Consider the following 25,981-nt stretch of genomic DNA (forward strand, 5'->3'; position numbering starts at 1 on the left):
TTCGAATGATTCAGTTTTGTCTTTTTAAAGAGACACCATCATACTTGGTGAACAAGGGTGGTCAAAAAAAGTACTTGAATATTGAGTGATGACGTTAAAAAAAAAAAAGTTTCTTCTTGCTTGGTTGGAGACCCTTCCTCCCACCCTTATCCCCTTTTGACTATTGCAAAATAGCTTAGTCCAAGGAAAGAGAAGAAGACAAATGAGTGAAATAATGCCAGAGTTCATTATTGCCAGGAAAAACACACTCGGATTCAGTGAATTTGTTCTGTTAATGTCAAAGACTGTGATTCCCAATTAACTAATTTTAAGAAGCTATATCTGAAAATAGTTACATCAGCTCTAAAGTTAATGTCTGATGAAGATCAGGATCTTCAATTAAGAGAATAGGAACCCTAAAGAGGTGGTGATGTCTGTTTAAGATCATCTTGTTAAGTAAATACACACTGGATTGGATTTTCAAACAGTATTTAGCCCCTTCAGAGAAGTTGAGTGGAGGTGAGAGGGGAGGGGACAATCCAGATATTCTGGCAATAGAAAATGTTCCACAAATCACTGATTTGTGTATACTCAAGTTACCAATGACAGAAGCATACATACTAGTGAATCTCTTTGGGATAGAGATGCTTCTCTAGTTCAAGTGGAATTAATTAAAACAGGCATGTAGTTTGCAATATTTCCAGCTCCCTAACTGAAAGGCTCCATGCACATAAACCAGAACAGCTTGAGCAGCTGAGAAAAGCTGGGCCAAAAATGACTCCACCACCTCTCTCCTTCCTCTCCTTTTATATTGGAATGGAAAGATACAATAATATATATTTTTTAAAAGCAGAACACTCATGGTTTCTGTACAATTGCAAGTGTGCTTTGATTACCTTTGAATGGCGTTAACATAAAAGTATATATGCTCTTAAAAGTCAAGATCATAACTTGCTAATGAAGTCGTGAATTATCCAGAAGAAAACTATGCACAAGCACATGCTGAATGGCAGAATCTCTTGTCTCTAAAAGTTCAGTTATTGCCTTTGTAATATTAAAGCCCAACAGGGAGCTGGCGGGACACCTTTTGTGCTGTCTTGTCATGTTATAGGTTTCTGGTTTCAGATACAAGAGGAGAAAGGACCCTTAAGAAAGTAAAAAACTTGAAAAAAAAAAATCAAACTTCCTTCTCTGAAAACAAAGGGTTGTTTTCCCAGAGATGATGGATAATGGCATTTCAACTTTCTAAGTTTTTGATAGAGAAAATGGAGGCAAAGCACAGAGGGGAAATAGAATATATTAAACAAACAGAATAAGGTGAAGTTTCAACAAGCGCTTCTCTCAATTTCTTTCTTTCTCTCGTTCTCTCTTCCTTTCTTTTTTTGAAATCTTAAACCCCATTTCTGGCTTGTATTTGGTAGGATTCCTGCTCTGGCTTTTATTAAAAACAGACTTTATGTGGTCAGAACTCTCCATCTAAAGCTGGATTTAACAGGCATGGGGATCCTGACAGAGTCTTTCTTGCCCTCTCTCAGGTGACCACCCCTCCCCCAGCCCCCTTCCCCGGGATTTCCCTCCCAAAGCGCTGAACCAGCACAGAAACTTGAAGGCTCAGCACAAAACAACAAACTTTCCTCTTTTACCCTGTACTTTCATTTCTGTTTTAAATTTGGGACTCTTTGCATGGCCAGATCAAGTAAAGTCTGGTTCTAACTTCAGAGTATTCTAGAAATTTCAAATAAGGCAACTGTCATCCTATAAATTCCCTAATGTAGTCTTATTAAGCCCTGCTGCCCATGTGCCGGCCATCCAGCTCGGGCTACTCATTCTCATCCGGCTGCCTTGTTCGTGCGAGCTGGAAAATACCAACGGCAACTCCACCCTGCTTAACAAGTCAGCTTAGCATTCAAAAGTTGATTTTTGTGAAGGGTACTGGCAAGCTAGCTCATCTGAAACCCACAGGTAAAGCAGTCAAGCAAGCAGGCAGAACATGCATGTTCATTCCCCAGGACAGGCACCACCAGTTTGCTCTGGTTTCTTCTCACAGCTAGACAGACAAAAGTAGCTCCTGCATGGCACTCCAGCCTTCCCACTCTCAACTCTTCCTCTTCCAATGGCCTCAATACCTTCCTGGTACAATGGCAAACACTTTCCTAGTCAATTTGAGGTTTTCTAAAATAATAAATTGGATCTTGCTTGTAGCAAGGCTCAATGCTGAAATTCATGATTTCACATGGAAGGGAATTCTTTTGAATACTACAGTGCAGTGGTTCTCACGTGGAGAGGAATTTTACTCCCCTAAGGGACATTGGGAGTGTCTACAGATATTTTTAGTGGTCACAACTGGGGACTGCAACTGAAATCTAGAGGGTAGAGGGGAGGGATGCTGCTAAACATCTTATAATACACAGGACAGCCCTCCACAACAAAAACGTCAGCACTGATGAGGTTGAAAAACCCTGGGGTCATGGTCAGGAAATGGCTTTGGAAGCAGACTGCATGGGATTAAAGTCCAGCTCCACTAGGGACTGGCTGAGCAGCCTTGGGCAAGCTGTTTAACCTCACTGCCTCATCTGTAAAATGTGGATAACAGCCTATTTGTTGTGAGCTTTAAACAAAAATGTATATACAAAGTTCTTAGGGCAATGCCTAGTAATATTAATAATTACTAGGGCACAATAAATGTTGGCTACTGCTAGTACTGTTATTACTAGAAATTTAGCACCATTCCAAATAATTTATAAGCCAAGTCTATTGAATTTAGAGAAAAAAAATTGGATTGAGAGTGTGTATATATCCTCTTTGCTTAGGACCAAAATGATAACAGTGGTAACAACTGTAGTCTTTACAGTGTATCAAACTCTTTCAAATACCTCATGTCATATGATCTGGGGAACAATCTTATTGAATTCTCCCTGTTTCGTAGATAAAGAACTCCCGTCTCAGAGTTAAATGAGTTGCCCAAGACCTTCAGTAACCCAGGTCTTCTGATTGCAAATCTCCTGCCTATTCTTGCTGTACCACCCTCTGTGTACTAGTTTAAGATCCCCCTTCTTCTCTTCATTACACTCAACAACTTGAAGATCAAAATAAAACCTAAGTGCCATAATCAGTTGGCAAGGTGGCTCAGGCTTCAGGGATGGGTAGAAGTCACATCTGTTTTTATGGTTCATATACAGTCAGATATTCCTTCATGGAGTATATAAATATTTTAATTCTCTGAATTGAATTTTTTAAAAATTAAATTTATATATGGGCTAATTTTCTTTCCTCTTTATATTTCTGATTTTGAGGGGGAAAAAAACCTTAGTACTTTATACCTTAAAAATCTCTGATTATATTCATTGTGTATATTTTGACTGTAAGTATATGAAGGTGAGACTACAGCTCCAACTATGTGTGTTTCTAGGTCCATTATTTATTAGCTATATTGTTTCACAATTAAGCCTGAAAATCCACTTATAATTGTCAACACGTATTATTCAAATGTACAATGATCTGTCTTATATATGATTAGTGACTGTATACAACAATCATGCCTATATTAAAATTTCTATGTGTAGTTTTTAAAAAAACAATTGCAGATCAATCAGCCAGATTTATTCAGCCTATATGAAAATTGGTAAAATTGAGTATAAGGATCACAGTTCAGAAGGCAGATGGATAAAATTCTCTAAGTCAGTGGTTTTCTAGAATTCTTTTGATAATGGAGAAGGCAAGACTTTAGTCCATGGAACTCTCATGACCTATAGAACACACAGCTTGCTACAATCCTCCATAGCTCTTTTGTTTCAAAGCCCTCAAATTCTCCCAATAGCTGCCAAAATGTCATTCATTGGGACCCAGTGTTCTTTAGTCCTATTTAGTTTGTGCCAATTGATAAATGAGAAATTTCAATGATCACAAGTGATTTTTAAATGGCATAACAGGGTTGGCAATTTTCCTATAGTCTCTGTTCATTGTGAAAACTGCAAACACGTACGATAAGATCTTTGCAATTTTCTCTTTCAAATAAATTTTGTCTGTCATTCTATGAGAAGAGAACCAAGGCGCACTACCCCCCCTATTTCTGCTCCATGCCTTACCTTGGGACACTGGGCGGGGCCCTCGTAGGCCTAGATGGAACTTGTGGAGGGGCTCCGAAGGAGTCACTGCTGCTGGGGAAAGGAGGTAATGGGCCTGGACGGAATGGGACTGGAGGAGCCCCAGAGTGGGGGCCAGGAGAGGGAATGGCAGGAGCTGGTCCTCGGCCGGATGTGGGCCTTGCGAGGGGAGCACTTAGTGTTGGCCTCCTTTGGGTTGTGGGGCTTGGAGGAGGTGACCTGAGGAAAAAGAGAAATCATAGTTTGCTCACTCCTCCTTTCTGTCTGAATTAATCTCTAAAAATGTTTTGTAACTTCCTGCTTTTTAAAAATTATTTTTTGACTGAATAAGTCCAATTTATGTCATGAAAGTCAAAGGGATAAAAGGGTAAATGGAGCAAAGTAAGTTTTCCTCTCCCTACCCCTTCACTCTGTTGAAACAACTATAGAAGTTTCTTGTGCATCCTTTTAAACTGTATTCTACATTTGTATAAGTATATATTTTCTCTGTATATATATAAATTGCTTTTCTGTATACCATAGAACACAGTGTTCTACAGCCTCCTTTTTTTTTTCTTTGAGGCGGAGTCTTGCTCTGTCACCCAGGCTGGAGTGCAGTGGCGTGATCTCGTCTCACTGCAACCTCTGACTCCTGAATTCAAGCAATTCTCCTGCCTCAGCCTCCCGAGTAGCTGGGATCACAGGCGTGCGCCACCACCCCCAGCTAATTTTTGTATTTTTAGTAGGGACAGGGTTTCACTATGTTGGCCAGCCTGGTCTCAAACTCCTGACCTCAGGTGATCCACTTGCCTCGGCCTCCCAAAGTGCTGGGAATACAGGCGTGAGCCACCGCGCCTGGCATACAACCTCCCTTTTTTTTAAAGCTTCCCATTAACTGGATTATCTTTCCATTTTAGGACTTAATAGAACTGTCTTGTTCTTTTTAGTGACTATATAACATTCCATTGTGAGGATGCACTGTGCTGCATTTTTAAGGGAGTTAGTATAATCCGATCCTTACTCCTGAATGTAAATATCTTTTCCCCTTTTTCTGTAGGTCCATCTTGGTTTAGGAAAGCACTCTCAGAAAATGATATTGGACAAGCGTGGCAGGGCTCAGGGGTTGTGGGGCCATCTTCTTTTTTTTTTTTTTTTTTTTTGAGACGGAGTCTTGCTCTGTCACCCAGGCTGGAGTGCAGTGACGCGATCTCGGCTCACTGCAAGCTCTGCCTCCCGGGTTCACACCATTCTCCTGCCTCAGCCTCCCGAGTAGCTGGGACTACAAGCACCCGCCACCACGCCCGGCTAATTTTTTAAATGTTTTTAGTAGAGACAGGGTTTCACTATGTTCGCCAGGATGGTCTCGATCTCCTGACCTCGTGATCTGCCTGCCTCAGCCTCCCAAAGTGCTGGGATTACAGGCGCGAGCCACCGCGCCCGGCCGGGGCCATCTTCTTACCTGCGAGAGTGCTGTATCCAGGAGTCATCCACTGGAGGGGGTGCCGGAGTGGACACGGTGGCCGTGCTGATGTCCCCAATTATCCCAAGGGCTTCTTTCAGTGCTTGGTACATTCGAAGCATCTCATCCCGGCGCTGAGCCTGCTCAGCAGATTCCTCCATCAGGGTATTTTGGTCCTCTGAAGAATACAACTGTGCTAGGAGCTCGGAATTTATGAAATCTTTAACCTGTCAGATCACCACAGAGAAATAAAAATGGGAATAAATGAGTGACTGAGTGGAAGTAGAAACATGGCTGTGGCAGTCAGAGTCTGGACAAAGTCCACCAAAGTCCACCAAAGTCCACCCTGGGAAAAGTGAAGCACCAAGCGTCTGTTTACTTTTGTTTTGTCTCTATCCCCAGTACTGGTGACAGTAACAGTTTCCCTCTGTCTTTTGGCTGTTGACACTGAAGGATGATAGAGATGAGTAGAAGAAGGCCAAACCCAGCCATCACCAGAACAGGGCCTGCTGGCTTTGTGAGCATTTCACAATATTGTCTGGAGCTGTTTGGCTTATAGAAGAGGGAAGGTACTATGAGGTAAGAAGCAGTATTTTCAACAGAAAACAGTGATGTGAAGAAACCTATATAATCACACGTTTTCCATTCCTTGGCATTCGCAGTCCTTTCCCTAGCTTTTACCAAAATCACTGGAAAATTATTGAGATGCCAAGTTTCAGTGTCGTCTCAAAAGTGAAATTAGCACCAGTAAGTGAATATTTATTAAATACAGAATCTTGTATAACTATGCAGGTTGATTTATAAACAAGTGAAAGAGATGCACTCTGTTTTCCAGAAGTTTACAATAGAAGTTAGTTAACAGTGATGGGGACTGACATGAGGTTGCATAGTTAGCTAACATATAAAAACAAACTAAAGTATGAACACTATGTGGGAGTCTCAGGGGGAGGGGCATTTTGTTGCAGGATGAAAATGGAGAGGATGAATATGGTGCACAACACTGAGAGTGGGAATGCCAGCTACTGTATCTCATCAACTCTAAGACACCAGTGATTTTAAGAAACACTACTATCATATGTGCTGACAATTCAGACAAAAAAAAAATACCATCAATCAACCTATGACAGGATGTCAAGATGCCATTGAGTATAAGATGCATCTTCATTTCAGAAATACTAAATAAAAAGTGAATGTGAGAATCGATGAAGTATGGTATATACCAAGTGGCTTCACAAGTTATATGACAATTCTTCTCACACACTGAAGAAACATGTATTAGTATTCCAGTTTTATAGATACAGAAACAAGTTCCAAGAATTTAAGTATCTTGTGCTAGGTCACACAGCATTCAGTTGAATCCATAATCTTCTGACTTGAAGTCCAGTGCCCATTCCCTTACCCCATTATCTCACTGTGATTGAGTGCTTAAAAAAGTAAATTTTTGTTTAAGCATCATTATTTTACAGTAGTGCAGCAATTAAGCCTAGTAAAAATAAGCCGTTTGAATTTTTCAGTTTCTCTGTTACATGAGAAAGCTAACTCTTATCTAGACTCATGAATATCTTTAAGAAAGGCCAAATGCAAGTATATATTTAATTGTTAAAAAATCAGGCAGATAACAGAACAGCTGTCAGATGCTCAAAATTTCTAGGATATGGTTAAATTTGTAATTCAGAGATGACAAGAACCTAAAACACATAGCTTCATTATGTTTTAAAGGCATCAAAACATGTAAATAATTCTACTAATCAAAAAATTCAGCTAAATCAAAGGTTTATTGTGGTGAAATAAAGTGTTTTCTGTACATAATTTGTAAACCAAGAGTGATTCAAAGGTGAAAGTAATCTAGTACACAAGATGTATTTAGGAAACCCTCTGTGGAGTAGAGGTTTATGCACGATAGTTGTGGAAGGTAAGTTTGGCCAGGAATCCTGAGGCAGATGCGAAGGCCTTGAATGCCAAGGAAAAGTGTTTGAACTTTATTCGCTTGGCAATGAGGGGCCAGTGAAAGCGTTTAAGCAAGTAAGTGAAACAATAAAAGAGAGTTTTAGGAAAATTAATCTGGCTAACATTGAAAAAGACTTTGCAAGGGTGGTAGTGAAAATAAAGAAATCTGTTAGAAGGCTATTGTAGATCGTTCATAAGATGGTAAATGTTTCATTTAATAACAACGCAGTAGTATAAAAAATGGATACATACAATGACATTATAAGGGAATAATGAACTGAACTTGGTGCTGTTGGGATGTGAAGGGCAAGGAAGAAAGGAACAACCAAAGACATCTCAAGCATTGACATTTGGATGAGTAGGAGAATAGAAACTCAAACATCAGAAAAGAAAGTCAGATTTAGAGGGAAGGCAGCAAATTTGGCTTTAGGAATATTTCATTCCCTTCCTTACAGATGCATTCACTTCTAAATGTACTTGCAGGTATGCAGGGAATCATGGATATTTGCACAAATCTCCCACTGTTGGGTGTGTATATGCACTTGGATGCATGGTGCAATTCAAAACTCAAAACCAGACAATTTTCCTGGCATTGACCATTGGTTGGGTTAAGCTCTTTAGAAACTTTACATATTACTGGAATATCACTTAGAATCTATTAAATACAATTTAAAAGAAGATTCTTCCAAGAATATATTTAAAGCAGAGCTGAATTAAGAATCAACTGTCAAACCATGAAGCAAAATAAGGGCCTGTTTCAGCATTCTGACCAAAGATGTGCCTTGAATCTTCCACAGCAATTATGACACACTGGAACTTGCCTACTGTGCAATACAGTGGATTCAGAGCATAGGCTGTGGATTTAAGTTCTAGTTCTAACACTTACTGTTCTTGGGCAAATAATGTAAACTGTTTGAGTCTCAGGTTCCTCATCTGTGAAATGAGGGTAGAGCTACCTCAAGTATTGTGAGGATTAAGGGAAGGAATGAATACAAGTTGTCTAGCATGATGCCCAGCACACAGTTAGTGCCCCTTCCAAAAAATGCTGTGATTTTTACTGTCTATAGGCTACATTGGCATTAGGTACATCGAGACAGGAGAACAATAGACAGCTGTTGCAACAGTACAGGTATCAAGCGACATAGTTAAATAGGGCATAGAGGTTAACATTTTTTATTTTGCATTTAAGCAAAATTTTAGAGATACTCTTCTCTCCTTCTGCTAACCTAGCTTTGTGACACTAAAATTGGAGTTTGGAATGAAGGTAGGGGGACTTCCGGGAGTTTCCAGACACTTCAGGGACTTTCTGGGAAGTCTGTATGCCAGTGGTATACAGACATTTAAATCTGGTACAAATATTTAAATCAAGAAATCTGCATGACAATCAGGGGTCAAGTGAATCCCTTTTAGATGATAGCATTTAGAAAATACTTCACCTAACGTAACAAAGTGATTATACTTAAATTTGAGATCTGAAATAATATTTATGTTTTTAATTATAACACCTTATAACCTATACATCTCTGTATGGTTTGTAAAAGTTCTCACACATGAAACCTCATTCCAGCTCAAACTCTCTAGGCTAGATAAACAGGCATTACTGCACCATGTCGCTCTGCTCAGTGTAAAGGAATGTGAGGTCATTAAAAACGTTCCACATGTTTTCCTTTCTTACTTTAACCCTTCTCTAGCAACCCGTAATATGTTTGGATCTTAAACCTTCTTTTCTATGACTGAGACCATTTTAAACCCTTCACAAATAGAAGAGACATTTCTAGGGTTTTCCTACAGTTTCCTACAGTTCAGTTACCAAGGAGACCATTTCCTTAAAATCTCTTTGTTTCTAGAATTGGAGGGTCACAGTACGGAACACGGTGATGCCTCTCATTCACACAATACATGTATTAAAATTCAACTGAGAAGTTAATTTTGTTTAGTTTTGGGGAGGGGGCTTGGTTAGAATTTTGTGATCTTTGAGATCTCACAATTCTCTCACATCTACTTAGTCCTCCTTTCCTTTTCCCAGGGATTTAATTCTGCTAAAGACCAAGGAAGTTTTCCTGCTTTAAAAAGTAACATCCTTTGACTCACAAATGTAATGTTAAGGAAAAGAAGTTAGACACAAAAGGCGTATAGTATATGATTCCCAAGTGCAAAAACAGGCAAAACTAATCTACAATTTAAGAAAGCAGAAGAGTGTTAGCCTTGGCGGGGAGCAATGATGGGAGGTGGGGGCAGGGGAGAAGAGAGTGGGACTTATGGAGTCCTAGTCGTGATCTTTTTCTTGAGCAGTGTGTTGAATTCCTGGCTGGTGGAAACAAATCAGTGCTTTAAATGCCAGGATAAAGCTCTGGTATTTAAGATGTACTTTCCCCTAAAATAATGAACATTTAAAATAACACTTTACTTCATACGCATTAAAGTTACAGTAAGTTTTGAAACTAGGGCACATGTTACTAATTTTCCACCAAAATGCCAATGGCCAAGGAGAGTAAGTGTGAACCTCCAGAGGGGTCCACGGGCGCAGGCTACAGCACACACTCCAGTGTGAAATGGCTCTATGTTTCAAATTTGGTTTTTTTAAAAATTCCTAAGAACGTTTACATTCTCTTTTGTATTATCTGGGTTTGCTTAAATATGAGAAAGATTTCAAACATTGCTTCTCACCTTCAAACAAATCCTAATTAAATCTTCAAGTAAAATTAACTGTCTGGGAAAATAACTCATGAATACCCTGGGGGGGTAGGAGTCCTCTAGTTGGAGAGGGCTGACTTAGAGTTTCCTAACCCTGTCATGTGCATTAGCCAATGTTCAGATGGTGAGAACATCAGACTATGAGTGAGAAGACCTGGATTTCAATCTTAACTCTGCCACCCCCAGCTGTGTGATCTTGGGCAATTCAGTGTCTCAAAACCCCAATTTCTTCATTTATAAGCTGTGGAAAATAATGGGTATCCAACATGTGGTTGGCTGACAGGTTCAAACAGAATTATGTGCCACTTTGCCACACCGGACACATTTTTAGAATAAAGCTGGATCCACTTCATTCTTTGATGGAGAACTTCTGGTGGGGTGAGCTACAGAGAAGAGGCCATCCAAATGGGCTTACCATGGGGTGTTATGTGTGTGTTAGCTTTAAAGTCCTGAGCAAAACTCTGCTGCTTTGACTGTAGCCTGTCCAGAAAGACCGTCTGTCATAAACTTGCTATTTCTTTGTGCTGCTGTTACCTGGTATGTTTAAGTAATGAAACAGCTGCTGCATTTCAATAGACAAAGGCTTACAGTATGTCTGAGGCAAGGCATTTATTGCTAGGCTTTAAACTTCTTAAACAATTCCATATGGACACTTGAGTGGCAGAACACTTAATGTAAACTTTCAAAGGAAACTGCCCACCAAATTCTGAACTTTATGAACGTTGGCTGAAACATATTCTTTTTCAGGAGGCCGAAACATATTCTTTTTCATTCCCATTTCAAAGAGGAAAGGCCAGAACACCGCTTTTGATAGACCAGGAAGAAATAGAGGACCGTGTTTTAGGCATTTATTGATTCTGGAGGAACAATTAGCTTTTTGATCCAAACTCATTTAAAGATGCAGCAGGGTTAAGTGAACAGAATTTAGAATTAGGAGTCAAAAGACTAGTTTTCTCGTTGTGATTTTATTATTAGTTCTTTCATTTGAAGATCTCTTCACTTTGAATCAAGTTAAAAAATCAATACATCTAGATGGCACAGTGCTTGGTGTTCACTGTTTCAGTTTCCTTGGACTCAACAGGTCACGTGTGGAATGAACAAAATAGGCTTGGGCATTCTGTACAATAAGATGCCACGAGAATATGACTACATTAATAAAAGAGATATATATTTTTCATATATAGAATTATACATATATAATTTTAAAATATATGTATTATATATAAAACTATACCTTTTTATATATGTTTAAAAAGCACATAAAATAATACCCAAGAAAAGCAGTCATTCTAGATATGTAAAACTAACTTCTGGTAGATACAAAAAGTTAAATTTCAAACAAAGCCACAATTTCATAAGAATTCAGCACTACATGATACTTTCGCCTTCTCCACATTCCTATTAGTTTTTACTTCATGATTTGACCTTGGAGATCAGATCTTAATTGAAGTCTCCTTTCTCACGACTCTTATGTGAGGTCTCTCTCAAGACAACTATCAGAACTTTACCTCTGAGAATAATATCCTGTAGGTGGAGGTTTAGCCATTTCATTAAAACAAGAAAACACACCAGTGAAGAGTGAGGGAAACTAACCCTGCATTTCTTTCTTTCTTTCTGTGTGTGTGTGTGTGTGTGTGTGAGCGTGCATGTGTGTGCATGTGTGTATGTTTTTCTTGAGAAGGTGAAAGTAGGATAGATTTGCAATAGGGTTTTTTTGTTTTTGTTTTTCCTTTTAGCTAATTTGTGTCAAGCTACTCCTCACAGCTATAGGCAGGAAGTGCTATTTCCTGTGCTGATGATTTAATATAGTGCAGAGCAAAGCAGCGTTTGAACTGATGGCAGCACTAATGACTCTCGGTGAAACAGTGAAAAGATAAATGATCCTTAATCAGGAAAATGTTTAAATAAGCAAGTGCCTGGATATACCACAGCAAAACAACCTGAATTCATTTAAGTAAATGAGGAAGGTAATTTTAAAAATACACAGACTATTTGTTTAGTACTTTATATTTTTCTAAATGGCTTATAGCCACTTTTATTATAATCTCTGATGGCTCTGTGAGGTACCTCACTGTAGTTTTAGAAGAGACTGACTTCAACTCAAAGGGGCGAAATGATTTGCTTTAGGTTACACAGAAAGCCATTGGTCAAAAGAATACAATTCATAGTTTCCACATTTCTAATTTATTGCTTACCTGTTGCTGATTCTTCAAAGCATCCAGCTAACCTTGTTTGAATACATACGTGTATGAAAATAGTGTTAGTTAAAAATAAGATTGTTCCCATGAGTACTTGGGGTTGCTTACAGTCAAGGAATGCAGAGATCATGGACAATGAACGGACTGTCGTATTTAGAAATAAAATTTTGAAATTAACCATGAAATATGAACAAGGGCTATTTACAGTTCTTAAATAGGCAGCCATATTAATTTCTTACAATTAAATTTTTCACAGTACTTTCATTTGTACCATCTTCTGGAACAAATCCCTAAGTCAGATATACTTACTACAATTAGTATTTTACATATGGAGGAAACAGACACATGAAAGAGACTCACCTTAGGTCAACAGAGTCTGTAGCAGAACCAGATTTAGAACCCAGATTTCTCCTAAATTCTACTTTGGGGCTCTTTTTACTACTTTGCCATCTAATTTTAATTTCTTACAAGTAATGCTCATAATTTATCATTGGATTAAATAAAAAGATGTCCTTAGAAGATAACTAGGAATAAAATTATTGGTGTCTCACTTGTCAAGATTCAGAAAAGCCCCCTATAAAACACCTCATTATAACCTATCTTATCTAAAAGACTATTTCTCAAATAACTTATGGTATTATTTGTACTGTAAAAAGTTAACTACCAAAAGAACTAAATCAAACATAATTTAAGTATCATACTCTGACTACTATAAATAACCTTGAAAAGGTTATTTAGACCCATTGATGGCTAGTCAAGCAGGATTTTCAGATTTGAGGTTATAGCATCCTTACGTTAGAAAAATAAAATTCACTGAGTTTTTAATCCGAGGGGATAAAGCAAGAAGCCCTTTCCCAGGTTAAAATAGCATTCCATAGATTTTAGAAGCTGAAAATAATCATATTAACATATTTTATATATGTGTGTGCACATGCATGCACACGCATGGGCATAGGAACAAATATATCCTTTGCCTTTAGTCTCAAAGTCTAGGAGCCAGGGCATCTGGTTTCTTTGCTGGTTTTGCAATTAATTTACATGATGCCCAGGATTATGGTGTTTTTGTTTTGCTTTATTGTGAGCAAACTCACACTCTTCTAGAAGACAGCCAATGGGGAATACCTCAGTCCTATAGCTAGAAGTTTTAAGTTTTCTTCCCTAAGTTCTCTTTCACTGGTCAGTCACATATCACGTCTAATGGAAAATGATGAACCTGGGTAATATTATTTGAACTATCCAGAAAATACACAAAGAAGCTGAAGATAATATGTGCAACTTCCACACTCGGATGGGTTAGAAGTTAAATGGAGGTAGTTTATAATCACTTACGTTATTGATCATAAGGTGCATTATTGTTTTTGGAATTAGATCTCGGATACATTTGTTGATAATGGACATGTAGGAGTCTACGAGGTTGCGAATGGTCTCCACTTGCCTCTCCAATTGTGGGTCCATAGAAAAGTTTTCTGCTTGGCCATTCTCATCATTTTCAGCCTAAAAGAAGAGAAACAAACCATGGATTATCTCATATTCACTCAGAAGAAAATAAAATATCAGTCGTTATCAGATTATCAACTTCTGATTAGCATAGTTGGAGTTTATATCAGTAGATGGTAACATTTTTATCTTATGCATCCACTGGTTCTGAAAGGAGATGGGGGAACCTGCAGTTATTACTCAATTTTTAGCCTGCCACATTCTAGGGAAAGCAAGTAAGTATTCTAATTCTGAATGAAGGTTGAGATGAATAACCAAATAAACAGTGTACCTAACAACATATCTCCAGAGAACAATCTAATCTTAAGCCATTTGCAAGCTGGCCAAAGAATTGAATCCAAACATATGATGCAAATGTAAACCTCTGAGAGGAGTCTCCAGGGAAGGTATAGATTAGAAATAACCTTGGTATTGTTTTGGCACTTCTAGGTCTGCTCTGGGATGGATCAGCATTTGGATCCTCCCACATTCAAAGCTAAATTTTGTAGGGCTGGCCTGAAGCCAAAATAAGAGATATAGAAGATAATTTATTCTTCCATGCACTTGCTGGAATTTGTTACGTAAATTCATGCTTCTGTCATCACTACTAAAGACTGGCTCCATTGTGAAAAACTTAAAATTATTACTTCCAACTTGTTATTCTTTGAATAAAACAGAACACATCTATACACAAAGAATTTATTTGTGCAACATGAGAAAAGCATCTGTTTCCTATACTATGAGACTTGAGTTAATTAATGTTGGCTTATCCACCAGAGGCTGAGCTGGAATGGCTTCTTCATCATTAAGGGCTGACCTATTGGCTTGGCATTGAAATCAATTTAGAACAAATGGTCTCCATTTCAAGTCAGCTTGAACCATCTAAGCCCCAGAACATGACACAGGTATTATTGTTAGTGGTCTGGCTACTTTCTAGCATTTGGAAAGATTTAATTATGAATGTAAAATGGGGAAATAATTTATTGCTTCCATGTAGACACGAAGTGCTTTTCTTTGGAAATGTACATACTTTGATCTGCCAGGTTTTCAATCATCCAATCAGTTCTAGGCATAGCACTGTGCTAAATAGCTTTACTGGATATTAAATGATAAGCCTTTCCTTTGAATCAATATGCTTGTGTGAAAAGCATATTGATGGGCCACAAAATCAACAATAATGATAGAATTGGTTCTAATCATTTATATAGGCTTCTGTCACTCAGAAATGTCTATTGTTCTAAAAAACACATTAAAATAATGCATGCTCAACTCATTTCCCAGTCCTGAGAGCATGACCTCATGATTTGGGACAACAGTATGAGGACATTTCTGAGGCTCCAGTGCATTTAGGGCCTCCAGGAAAGCCTACTTGTAAGAGAAAGCACAGACCAGAGAAATTCCAAGTTGAGGAGTTAGGAGCTACTACAACTTGATGATAATGAGGATGATAAAGTGATTATGAAATATATATATATATATGAGATATATATCAATGAGAGCAGATGATGACCTACAGCTTTCTGAAGAAAACATCTTCTATATAAAGAAATATAAGCCTCCATTAGGAATACAACACAATTCCATTTGTCTCTCTGATCTAAAACATTCTTGGATTTTAGATTTTGCCATTGTGTTTAGCAGTACCAGGTAATGGCATTTCAGCATAAACCTACTACCACTTCCCAGGAACATTTATTGAGCAAATATTGTATTCCAGGTACTGTGCTATGTACTTTATATAGATCTGTAGCACAACCTTAGGACAGGGGTATCATCGTTATTGTCAACCCATATAAGAATATATTCAAGCTCTGAGAACTGAAATTTGTTCAATAAATGTTAGATAAATATTATTTTAAGTCAATTTTTTCCTTAGGTATTAAGAAACCAGAACATAAAGAGAGTTTCTAGAAAAATTCCTTAAAGTACTGATAGTTATAAAAAATAAATAATTGAGCTAAAGGAGAAAAGCAGAATAAATAACTTGTTAAATTCACCTCTAGGAATATGAAACACCAGGAAAATTATATTAGCATCCACATTTTCATATAGAAACACTAAATTTCCCCATTTTACAGCTTTCTTAACATGTAGCCATGCTTCACTTTTTTGCATATCAAAATAAGCAAAAGACACTGACTTTCACTTTTTGAAACCAGATGCAATTAGAAAACAAAGTGTCAGAGTGAATAGAGAACTCTGGTTTAATAATTCTTAGCATTAAAAAAAATTTAGAGGCTTTAGTAAATAATCAGTAAAACAATTTGAAATTCTTCTTAGCTTTTGGAAATACTTGCAGACATGTAGTGACATGCAAATCTTAACTATTCTGATAATACAGTGGACATGATGGGGAGTCACAGAGTTCAGTATGCAAATTTGATTTATTTCCTCATTTTAGAAAAAAAGAAGCAGTAAACTGCCCCTTCTACCAATGTCTAAGATGAATGGGAAAAATGCATATAAATGGAATTTTTCTTTTACATGAGTAATTGCAGAGAGCAACACTTCCTTTTCTCTAACCCCAGTTCTAACCAAATTCTCCATTGTGCTCTTTTCTGTATGTATATTGTGTATGACTATATTTTTTCTTTGTTTAAATTATAGGATTGCAATAAGGTTCTTTGCAGTTGAAGCACTGAAATGACAGCTGTTTATCATTATCCTCATCAAGGGAATGTAAAATAAAAATAGTAATTTGTCTCTGATCTTTGAGGCAAAAAAGAATGATCTGCAAACATTTAACCTTTTATGTGCAGGTTCAATGATGCTGTTTAAAAAACGTGAATAATATTGTAGAAACCATCTTGTTTCTAAAAAATACAATAGACAGTCCTTCCTATTGCAGTTTTTAAAAATAGCTATTGAGAAATCTAATTTAACCAATAAAAACACCAGCATTGTAAATGTGAAGTCATTTATAAAAATTACCATAACTTACTTTCTCCGAAATTATTTGCATGGTATTTAAGAAACAGGCTGTTATATAAAGTTTTAAGTTATTTAAAACATATTTTTATAACTACTATTATTATTTTTGTTTTTAGAGACAGAGTCTTGCCCTGTCATCCAGGCTGAAGTGCAGTGGCGTGATCATAGCTCACTGCAGTCTCGAACCCCTGAACTCAAGGGATCCTCCCATATAGCTGTAACTACATGCCACGCCCAGCTAATTTTGCCTTTTTTTTTTTTTTTTTAGAGATGGGGTTTTGTTATGTTTCCCAGGCTTATCTCAAATTCCTGGCTTTAAGCGATGGTCCCGCCTCAGCCTCCCAAGTAGCTGAAAATTTTAATTTAAAAGCTTTCTTTTAAAGGTTTACTACTTTAACAGGTAAGGGAATGAAAGTGTTGAATCAGAAATAATTCTCACCATACCTTGGGGCTTCTATTATAGAAGCACTGGGCTTGACTGGAATGTCTTTCAGGTGTTTTGTTTTTGTCTTTTCCCTTTCCTTAAGTCTCTTATTTAATCATGTCATAGACTTATTTGAAGACTTTTTCTTAGTAAATCAGGTCATCACGATGAAAACACTGTTACCATGGTAACGTACCTGTGAATTTTTCCAGCCCTACATTATCAAGAATGGTTTCACTGAAAACCTCTCTCCACTGCCAATCATTCACTTCTAATTTGATGAGGCTGGAAGGGTATGGGTTAAGATAGTGTTGATGCTCACCCCACCACCAACAGTGATCTACAAATACTGTGAGACAAAACGTGTTTCCAAAAGCTACCAGGATGACCAAATATAGTCCTATGAGAAATGCCTTACAGACATAAAACAATTGTGCTATTGATCATGATGAAGGCTGTTTTTGACTCAGAGCGATTCCTCTGCTGCTGTTAATTCTGTAACACCATCATCATCATGTTTACATACTCAAATAATGAAATACTATAATCACAAGAAAAACCCCCGTGGTTTCATTTATAAGAAGATAACACCTAAAGATTAGGGGGAAAATGACACAAGAGTAATTTATATTTTAGGAATTCTACTTCCATCACCTAAAAACTTGTAACTGTAAAGAAATTTTAAATTATTGTATCCTTTATACTATTTAACAGGCACTTTTAAAGCTCATTCAGTTTAGAATCAGGGTATTAAGGGATTATAAGGTCTATGCAATAAAGAACTAGGTCTGTTTACAAAGATTGAAAGATGGACAAAGGTATGAAACAAAAATCACAGATATTGTAAAGCAAAATCTGTCAATTGTTTTGTTCTTCAAAATCATTTACATGGATGAGTATAGATGTACTATATCAAAGTTAATAAAGTCCTAGAGAAAGCAGGGGCAATAAAATTCAAATAATATGAAAGCAGCATGGGCCGTCATAATAAACTACATAGCAAAATAATAGCATAGGTATGCAGTTGATCTTATTTACCTTTTCTTTACATTATGAGGAAGAAAATCTTTCAAAGTTCAACGTAAATACAATTACACTTGCTTTACATGTAAAAACTTCTTAGTAAAAAACAAAATAATACAAAGCATTAAAGCAACCAAAAAAACCACACACAACTGTAAAATTCTGTGAGTAGAATCATTTCTTCTGGAGTACAGAAGAAAAACGAAGCCGTTAAAAAAGCAGCTATAATCAGGGGTTTTAAGCTTCCCTGATGTTCACTGAATACTGTAGTTGATAAAGCTGTCACCTACATCCAACTACAGAACTCCCGAAAGGCCTGAAGATAACTTTTTCAACTATTCCTACACATGAATTACTGAGTGCACCTTCTCAGACATTCCCAGGGCCCAAGAGCCTTAGTAGATGATCAAGATTAAAAAAAGATCTGAAGGCTGTTTTAGGAAATTTAAGTTAATTTTTGTTGAAAGGAAAGATGAAAACAAAATCAGAAGAAATTTGCTAGGTTGAGCTGTTGCAAATTTCTTGTTTCCAATATTCAAAGATAGAACATTATGTGATAATAGCACCAGACCACAGCTGAGTCATCATACAGACAACACGTACATGTCCCAAAGTTGGGGAGCTACTTCCAAAGTTGCCAAAACCAGAACTTCTTCTGTCACTGTAAATGCTCATACCCAACTAAAAAATAAATTAAAATTTAAAGGAGCTTATCTCAATTTAGGCAAACCTTTAGTTTACAGAAAAATAACTTTGTGAAGATGATAAAAATATACTGAGAGTTCTATAACTACTGATATTCAGAAGAAGATTGCTTAGACAAAGATCTATATTCTTGGAATAATAATCATTGGGTCTGGAGTTTTTTTTCTTTTGTTACTTCTCTCTCTCATTCTTCTGAAATTGAATGTGTGTGTATGTTGCCTGTTTGACAATCTGGAGGATGTAAAGTACAAAAAAACAAAACTATCTTTGCTTTACCCTAATTCTGATATTTACCTTGGCTATCAGATTTGTCTACATTTTATAAAGTGGCAAAAACAAAGAGAGTCAAGATTGCTTAAAGATCAACAACTATGGCTGCATTTACAATAAAAATTAAAACTATTCTAAGGCAAATTTTATAGAAGGATGCAATTATTATTTGAAACAATTCTGTATTATTTTAAATTTTGTAGTGTATCAGATTGTCCTGAGTGCTTTATTAATAAGATTTGTAAGTATTACATGAGGTGTAAGAGATAAAGCTGATGTTGGTTTTTAAAAGCTTTTTTCCTTAGACTATTTTTAAAGTAGTTTAGGAGAAGAAATCAGATTGCAACTGCTAGTAAACATTAATGAGTTTATAAGTCTAAATGACTTTTATGACTGGGATCAAGATGTTTCTTTACAAAGCAATAAGGTGACAGGAGACTAAAGATGCGAATTTTGCTAAGAAAGCATTATTACTGCATGTATTTACATTTTCCCTCAAATTTCTCTTTTTTTAACCATGGCTTCAAAATTTCTACAAATACTATTGTTAGTGAGTACTATGTTTTTTCCTCTGCCAATTGTTTATGTCTATTTAATCCATATAAACACTTTTAGAATAGATATAATGCTTTCTGAATTAAAGGTGTTTTAGTTAAATGAAATATTTGATAAAATGGCTTTTCTTAAAAATTCTCATCGCAGGGCATGGTGGCTTGTGCCTGTAATCCTAACACTTTGGGAAGCCAAGGTGGGTAGATCACTTGAGCTCATGAATTTGAGACCAGCCTGGGCAACATGATGAAACCTGGTCTCTACAAAAAATTTAAAAATTAGCCAGGCATACTGGTGCATGCCCGTAGTTCCAGATACTCAGGAGGCAGATGTAGGAGGATCACTTGAGCCTGGGAGGCAGAAGTTGGAGTGAGCCGAGATCACACCACTGCACTTCAGCCTGGGTGACAAAGCAAGACTCTCTTTCCAAAAAAAAAAAAAATTAATTACAAGATTTCATACTACATTGGGGGCCAAATGAATCAAAAGTGATATGGTAACATTATCTATCTAATTAAATATAATTTCTAGCAATATTCTTTAATCACTTATAAACTACCTGGCAATAAACATAAAATAGGGCATGACGCATAGTTTTAGAGGGTTCATAAATGAATGCATATGGCTTAAGGTAGCATATAAGATAGCTTCACATAACATCAAGGTGGTATGTTTGATTAAGATAAAAGATGAATTAAAAATAAATGAAATAATTCTGGATGGTAAATCTTGCTGTTTTAATAGAATTCTTGTCAAATTTAATTATATTTTTCATATTATTGTGAATACCATATTCTACCATCTGTAGGAGAATTACCAAATCACAGAAGCTATAAGAAAAACTGGATCATACACCTATTTGCAGCATTCATCAAATATAAGTTTGTAGGGACATAGGTGAAATTGGAAATCATCATTCTCAGTAAACTATCGCAAGAACAAAAAACCAAACACCGCATATTCTCACTCATAGGTGGGAATTGAACAATGAGATCACATGGACACAGGAAGGGGAACATCACACTCTGGGGACTGTTGTGGGGTGGGGGGAGGGGGGAGGGATAGCATTGGGAGATATACCTAATGCTAGATGATGAGTTAGTGGGTGCAGCACACCAGCATGGCATATGTGTACGTATGTAACTAACCTGCACAATGTGCACATGTACCCTAAAACTTAAAGTATAATAATAAAATAAATAAATAAATAAATAAAAAAGAAGTAAAAAAAAATAAAAAATAAAAATAAAAAAATAAAAATATCCGCCTGACCTAGAATACCCTGAATGCTCAATCCACTTTGGTTTGAGGGAAATGTGGAATAGTGATTAACAGTATGAACTACGGAATTAGATGACTGGTATTATATCTTGGCTCTGTCACTAATAAGCTTTGTGACTTCAGTGAGGTTAGTTAAGAAGTTACTCAACCTCTCTAAGCCTTAATTTCTGTGCTTATAAGTGGAGGTACCAGTTGTAATATTTCTTTTTTGTGGTATCAGTTGTAATGTTTCATTTTTTCATTATGGATTTTATTTATTTGGGTCTTTTTGTCTTAGTTTAGCTAATGGTTTGTCAATTCTGTTTATCTTTTCAGAAAACCAACTTTTTGTTCCCTTGATCTTTTGTATTGTTGTTTTAATCTCTATTTCTGCGCTGATCTTTATTATTTCTTTCCTTCTAATTTTGGGTTTGGCTTATTCTTGCTTTTCTAGTTCCCTGAAGTGCATGATTAAGTTGTTTATTTGAAATCTTTCTACTTTTCTGATGTTGGTGTTTATTGCTATAAACTTTCTTCTTACTACTGCTTTTGCTGTATTGTGTAGGATTTGATATATTATGTTTATATTTTCATTTGTTTCAAGAAATTTTTTAATGTACTTCTTAATTTCTTAATTTACCCTTTGGTTGTTTTGGAGCATGTTGTTTAATTTACATGTAATTGTTCAGTTTCCAAAGTTCCACTTGATTTTGATTTCTAGTTTTATTCCATTGTGATAAGAAAATATATTTCATATGATTTTGATTTTTAAAAATTTGTTGAGACTTGTTTTGTGGCCTAACATATGATCTATCCGGGGGCATGTTCCATGTGCTAATGAGAAGAGCACATATTCTGTAGCTATTGCATAGAATGTTCTGTAAATGTCTGTTAGGGTCATTTGATTTATAGTACAGTTTGAATCCAATGTATCTTTGTTGATTTTATGCCTAGGTGATCTATGCAATGCTGAGAGTGGGTATTGTAGGACGCAAATATGTCTCTCTTCACATGGCAGCAGCAAGAAGAATGAGAGCCAAGCAAAGGGGGATGCTCCCTATAAAACCATCAGATCTTGTAAGAATTTACTCATTCTCATGAGAATAGCATGGGGGAAACCACCCCCATGATTCAATTACCTTCTACCAGGTCCCTCCCAAGACATATGGGAATTATAAGAACTATAATTCAAGATGAGATTTGGGTGGGGACACAGTGAAACCATAGCAGTACTCCTGCTCATTTTGGGTTTCTGTTTGTATGGAATATATATTTTCATTCCTTCACTTTCAGTCTATGAGTATCTTCAAAGGTAAAGTGAGTTTATTGTAGGTGGCATATAGTTTGGTCTTGATTTTTAACCATTCAGCCAGTTGTTTATATCTTTTAATTTGGGAATTTAATCTACTCATATTCAAGGTTATTATTATTAGGAGAAGACTTAATCTTGTCATCTTTTTTGTCTTCTCATTGTTTTGTATATCCTTTGTTTATGTTTTTCCTCTCTCATTATTTATCTTTGCAGTTTGGTGGTGTTCTGACATGATAAGATTAAATTCCTTTCCCTTAATCATTTGTGTATCTGCTCTATGAGTGAGTTTCACACTTTTGCATGTTTTTAGGACGGTAGAATTATCATCCTTTTGCTTCCATGTGTAGGACTTCTTTAATAATTTTTGTAATGCTGGTCTAGTGGTGATGAATTTCCTCAGTTTTTGTTTGTCTGGGAAAGATATTATTTCCCCTTCATTTCTGAAGTATAGATTTTGTAGGTATAGTATTCTTGGCTAACATATTTTTTTTTTCTTTCAGTGCTTTGAATTTATCATCCCATTCTTTCCTAGCCTATAAGGTGTCTGCTGAGAAATCTAATGTTAGCTTAATGGGGATTCCCTTATCTGTGACTTAACACTATTCTCTTGCTATTGTTGGAATTCTTTGTCTTTGACTTTTGTTACTTTGACTATAATGTGATTTGGAGAGGACCTTTTTGAACTTAATATATTTGGGGTTTTGAGTTTCCTGGATCTAGATATCTATATTTCTATCAAGACATGCAAAGTTTTCAGCTATTATTTCATTAAATAGGTTTTCTATGCCTTTCCTGAAATTCTCATACTGTGAATATTTGCTCAGTGGTGTCCCAATAGGTCCTGTAGGCGTTCTTAGTTCTTTTTTATTTTATTTTTCTTTTTTTCTGACTGGGTTATTTCAAAATAGTCACCTTCAAGTTTAAAAATTCTTTCTTTTGGTTGATCTGGTCTATTGCTGAATCTCTCAATTGTATTTTTTATTTCAATCATTGAATTCATCAGCTCCAAGATTTCTGTTTAGTTCTTTTTTATAATATGTATCTCTTTATTAAATTTCTCATTCAGAAAAATACAAAATGCTTCCTGAATTTGCATGTCATTCTTGTGCAGGGGCTGTGTTAATCTTTTCTATATCTTTCCAATTTTAGTATATGTGCTACTAAAGTGAGCACCCATGAATGATTTTCTAACTTGTAGGTTTTCCAGACATTCAGCTAGGTTCTGATATTAACTTACTGGCCATTTGATTGCTCATGAATATTCTAATCACAGAGACGAGACTCTTCTTCCTGAAATCAGATAAATTTGCTAATAATCAACATTTCACTGAAAAGAAGTTTTTTGGAGGGCTAATACTAAATTTATGAATTAAATTGATATTGGGGAAAGCCTCTGGAGTTTTCTTTGTATTTGGTTGGTTTTGTTTTGTTTTTCAAAATCAAGGAATACTTTAGCATGTTTATTTATTCATTTTTTACTTTTTTTAGAAAAAGGGCCTCGCTCTGTTGCCCAGGCTGCAGTCATGTAGTGTGATCATAGCTCACTTGAACTTCTGGGATCAACTAATCCTCCTACCTCAACTTCCCAAGTAGCAGGGTTACAGGTGAATGCCACTATGCCCAGCTAATTAAAAAAATGTTTTAAGAGACAAGGTCTTGTGATGTTGCCCAGGCTGGTCTCAAACTCCTGTCCTCAAGCAATCCTCCTGCTTAAGCCTCTGAACTAGCTGAGATTACAGGCATTAGCCACTTTATCTGGCACTAGCATGTCTGATTGTATATCTATTGAAGGTTGATGTTACCTGGATTATAATCCAGTTTTTAAAGCCATTACTCTTAAGACAAATCCTGTATCTTTAAAGATTATGACTTCTCACGTACAGTGTTTGGTTATTTTTTACTCTTCTCTTTGCGCTCATCTACAGGATGTGCAACTCACAGATTTGCTTGCTATGTAGTCTTTAGGTATAAACAGGCAAACCCAGAACAGGCTTTACATAACTGTCTAAAGTATTGTTTTCTCACCTTGGGGTTTATGGATGTATTTCTGGGGATAAGAAATTTTTAAATGACAATTTAAACATTTTTTGCCTCATTTTATTATAATCTTTAAAAATGCAACGACATCAATGTCTACATTATTTTCATTTCATGCATGAATATTTCAGTTGGTATTTCTAAAAGATAAAAATTCCTTTTCAAAACTCATAACCACAGTGCCACTATCACATCAAAAATATTTAACAAGAATTTCTTAACATCAATGACTACTTTAAAAATATTTTTATTTGAGAAATTTTAAATATATGTAAAAGTAGATAGAATAAAGAATAGTACAAATTAATCTCTCGTTACTCAACTTCAACAATTCACCACATGGCCAACCTTGTTCCGTCTATACTTCTCAACTATTTTGAGGCAAACTCAGACATCACATAATTTTATCTGTAAATATTTCAGTGTATAATCCTAAAAGATAAGAACCCTTAGAAAACATAAACACAATACTATTTTTATTATCTAAAACATTAATAATTTTTTAACATTATTATATATTTAGTGTTCATATTACACTTCCCCAGTTGTCTTTAAAGAAGGTTTTTAAGGTTATGTGTTTGAGTTTGAATCAAAATAAGTCCATATACTGTGTGTATTAGTTCATTCTTGTGTTGTTATAAAGAAATACCTGAGACTCAGTAATTTATAAAGAAAAGAGGTTTAATTGGCTCAGGACTCTGCAGGCTGTACAGAAAGCATGATACTAGCATCTGCCTGGCTTCTGGGGAGGCTTCAAGAAACTTACAATCATGGTGGAAGGTGAAGGGGGAACAAGCACTTCACATGGCCAGAGCAGTAGCAAGAGAGGGAGCAGGGAGGTGCCACATACTTTTAAATGTCCAGATTTTATGAGAACTCACTCACTGTCACTAGGACAGTACCAAGGGGAGATGATGCTGAAACATTCATGAGAAATCCATCCCCATGATCCAGTCACCACCCACCAGGCCCCACCTCCTACATTGGGGATTACAATTGACATGAGATTTGGTGGGGATACAGATCCAAACCATGTCACTGTGATTGGTAGATATTTCTCTTATGTCTATTTTAATCTTCAGACTTCTCCATCTCTCTATTTCTTGCTCTTGCAATTTGTTATTAAAAATTTTTTTTGTCCTATAGATTCTGTCCAATCCCCCAGTGTGGATTTGGCTGATTGCATCCCCTGCATATCATTTAATGTGCTCTTCCACTCCTTGTATTTCCTATAATTTGGTATTTAGATCTGGAGGCTCAATAATTACTCCTTAACTGCCTCTTTTTGAGTTAGAAAAAGGCATCTACTTCAAAACTGACATGCAGACTAGATAATAATGTTGTACAGCAGAAAATGACCCCCTTATATACAGTGTAAACATAAGTTTCTGTTGTACTTGTAGAGTCTATCTTGGTCTAAACCAGTTTATTGAAGCACAGATAATTATTACAACTAACCCAGGCTATATATTAAACATTTAATATATGATGAGACATGCACTAGGTTTCTTTGGAGATGAAAGGGAAAGTCACAGCACAGTTTCTGCACCTAAGAAGTTTACCCTGTATTTGGGGAGGAGCCCATTAACAGGCCAAAAACAATGTGTCATAAAGATAGCATGTAATATGAAC

The 25,981-nt window shown here is 36.3% G+C and overlaps 1 protein-coding gene and 1 non-coding gene across 10 annotated transcripts in view; both read right to left on the bottom strand.

Annotated features, from left to right (window-relative positions):
• Positions 1–25,981, bottom strand: part of DNM3 (dynamin 3) — a 576,659-nt gene that overhangs the window by 25,448 nt on the left and 525,230 nt on the right. For all 9 annotated transcript variants that reach the window (XM_024350123.3, XM_054673217.2, XM_016932653.4 and 6 more), the window contains 3 exons: positions 13,689–13,853; positions 5,521–5,747; positions 4,065–4,301 (listed from right to left, as the gene is read on the bottom strand). In XM_024350123.3, coding sequence (XP_024205891.2) covers positions 4,065–4,301; positions 5,521–5,747; positions 13,689–13,853 — 629 coding nt within the window. The remainder of the gene's footprint in view (positions 1–4,064; positions 4,302–5,520; positions 5,748–13,688; positions 13,854–25,981) is intronic.
• On the bottom strand, positions 23,379–23,485 carry LOC112206986 (U6 spliceosomal RNA). Its single transcript, XR_002941464.1, has one exon. It is a non-coding gene; the product is annotated as a U6 spliceosomal RNA (small nuclear RNA).

Source organism: Pan troglodytes, chromosome 1, assembly GCF_028858775.2.
Source record: "Pan troglodytes isolate AG18354 chromosome 1, NHGRI_mPanTro3-v2.0_pri, whole genome shotgun sequence".
In the NCBI taxonomy this organism is placed as follows: domain Eukaryota; kingdom Metazoa; phylum Chordata; class Mammalia; order Primates; family Hominidae; genus Pan; species Pan troglodytes.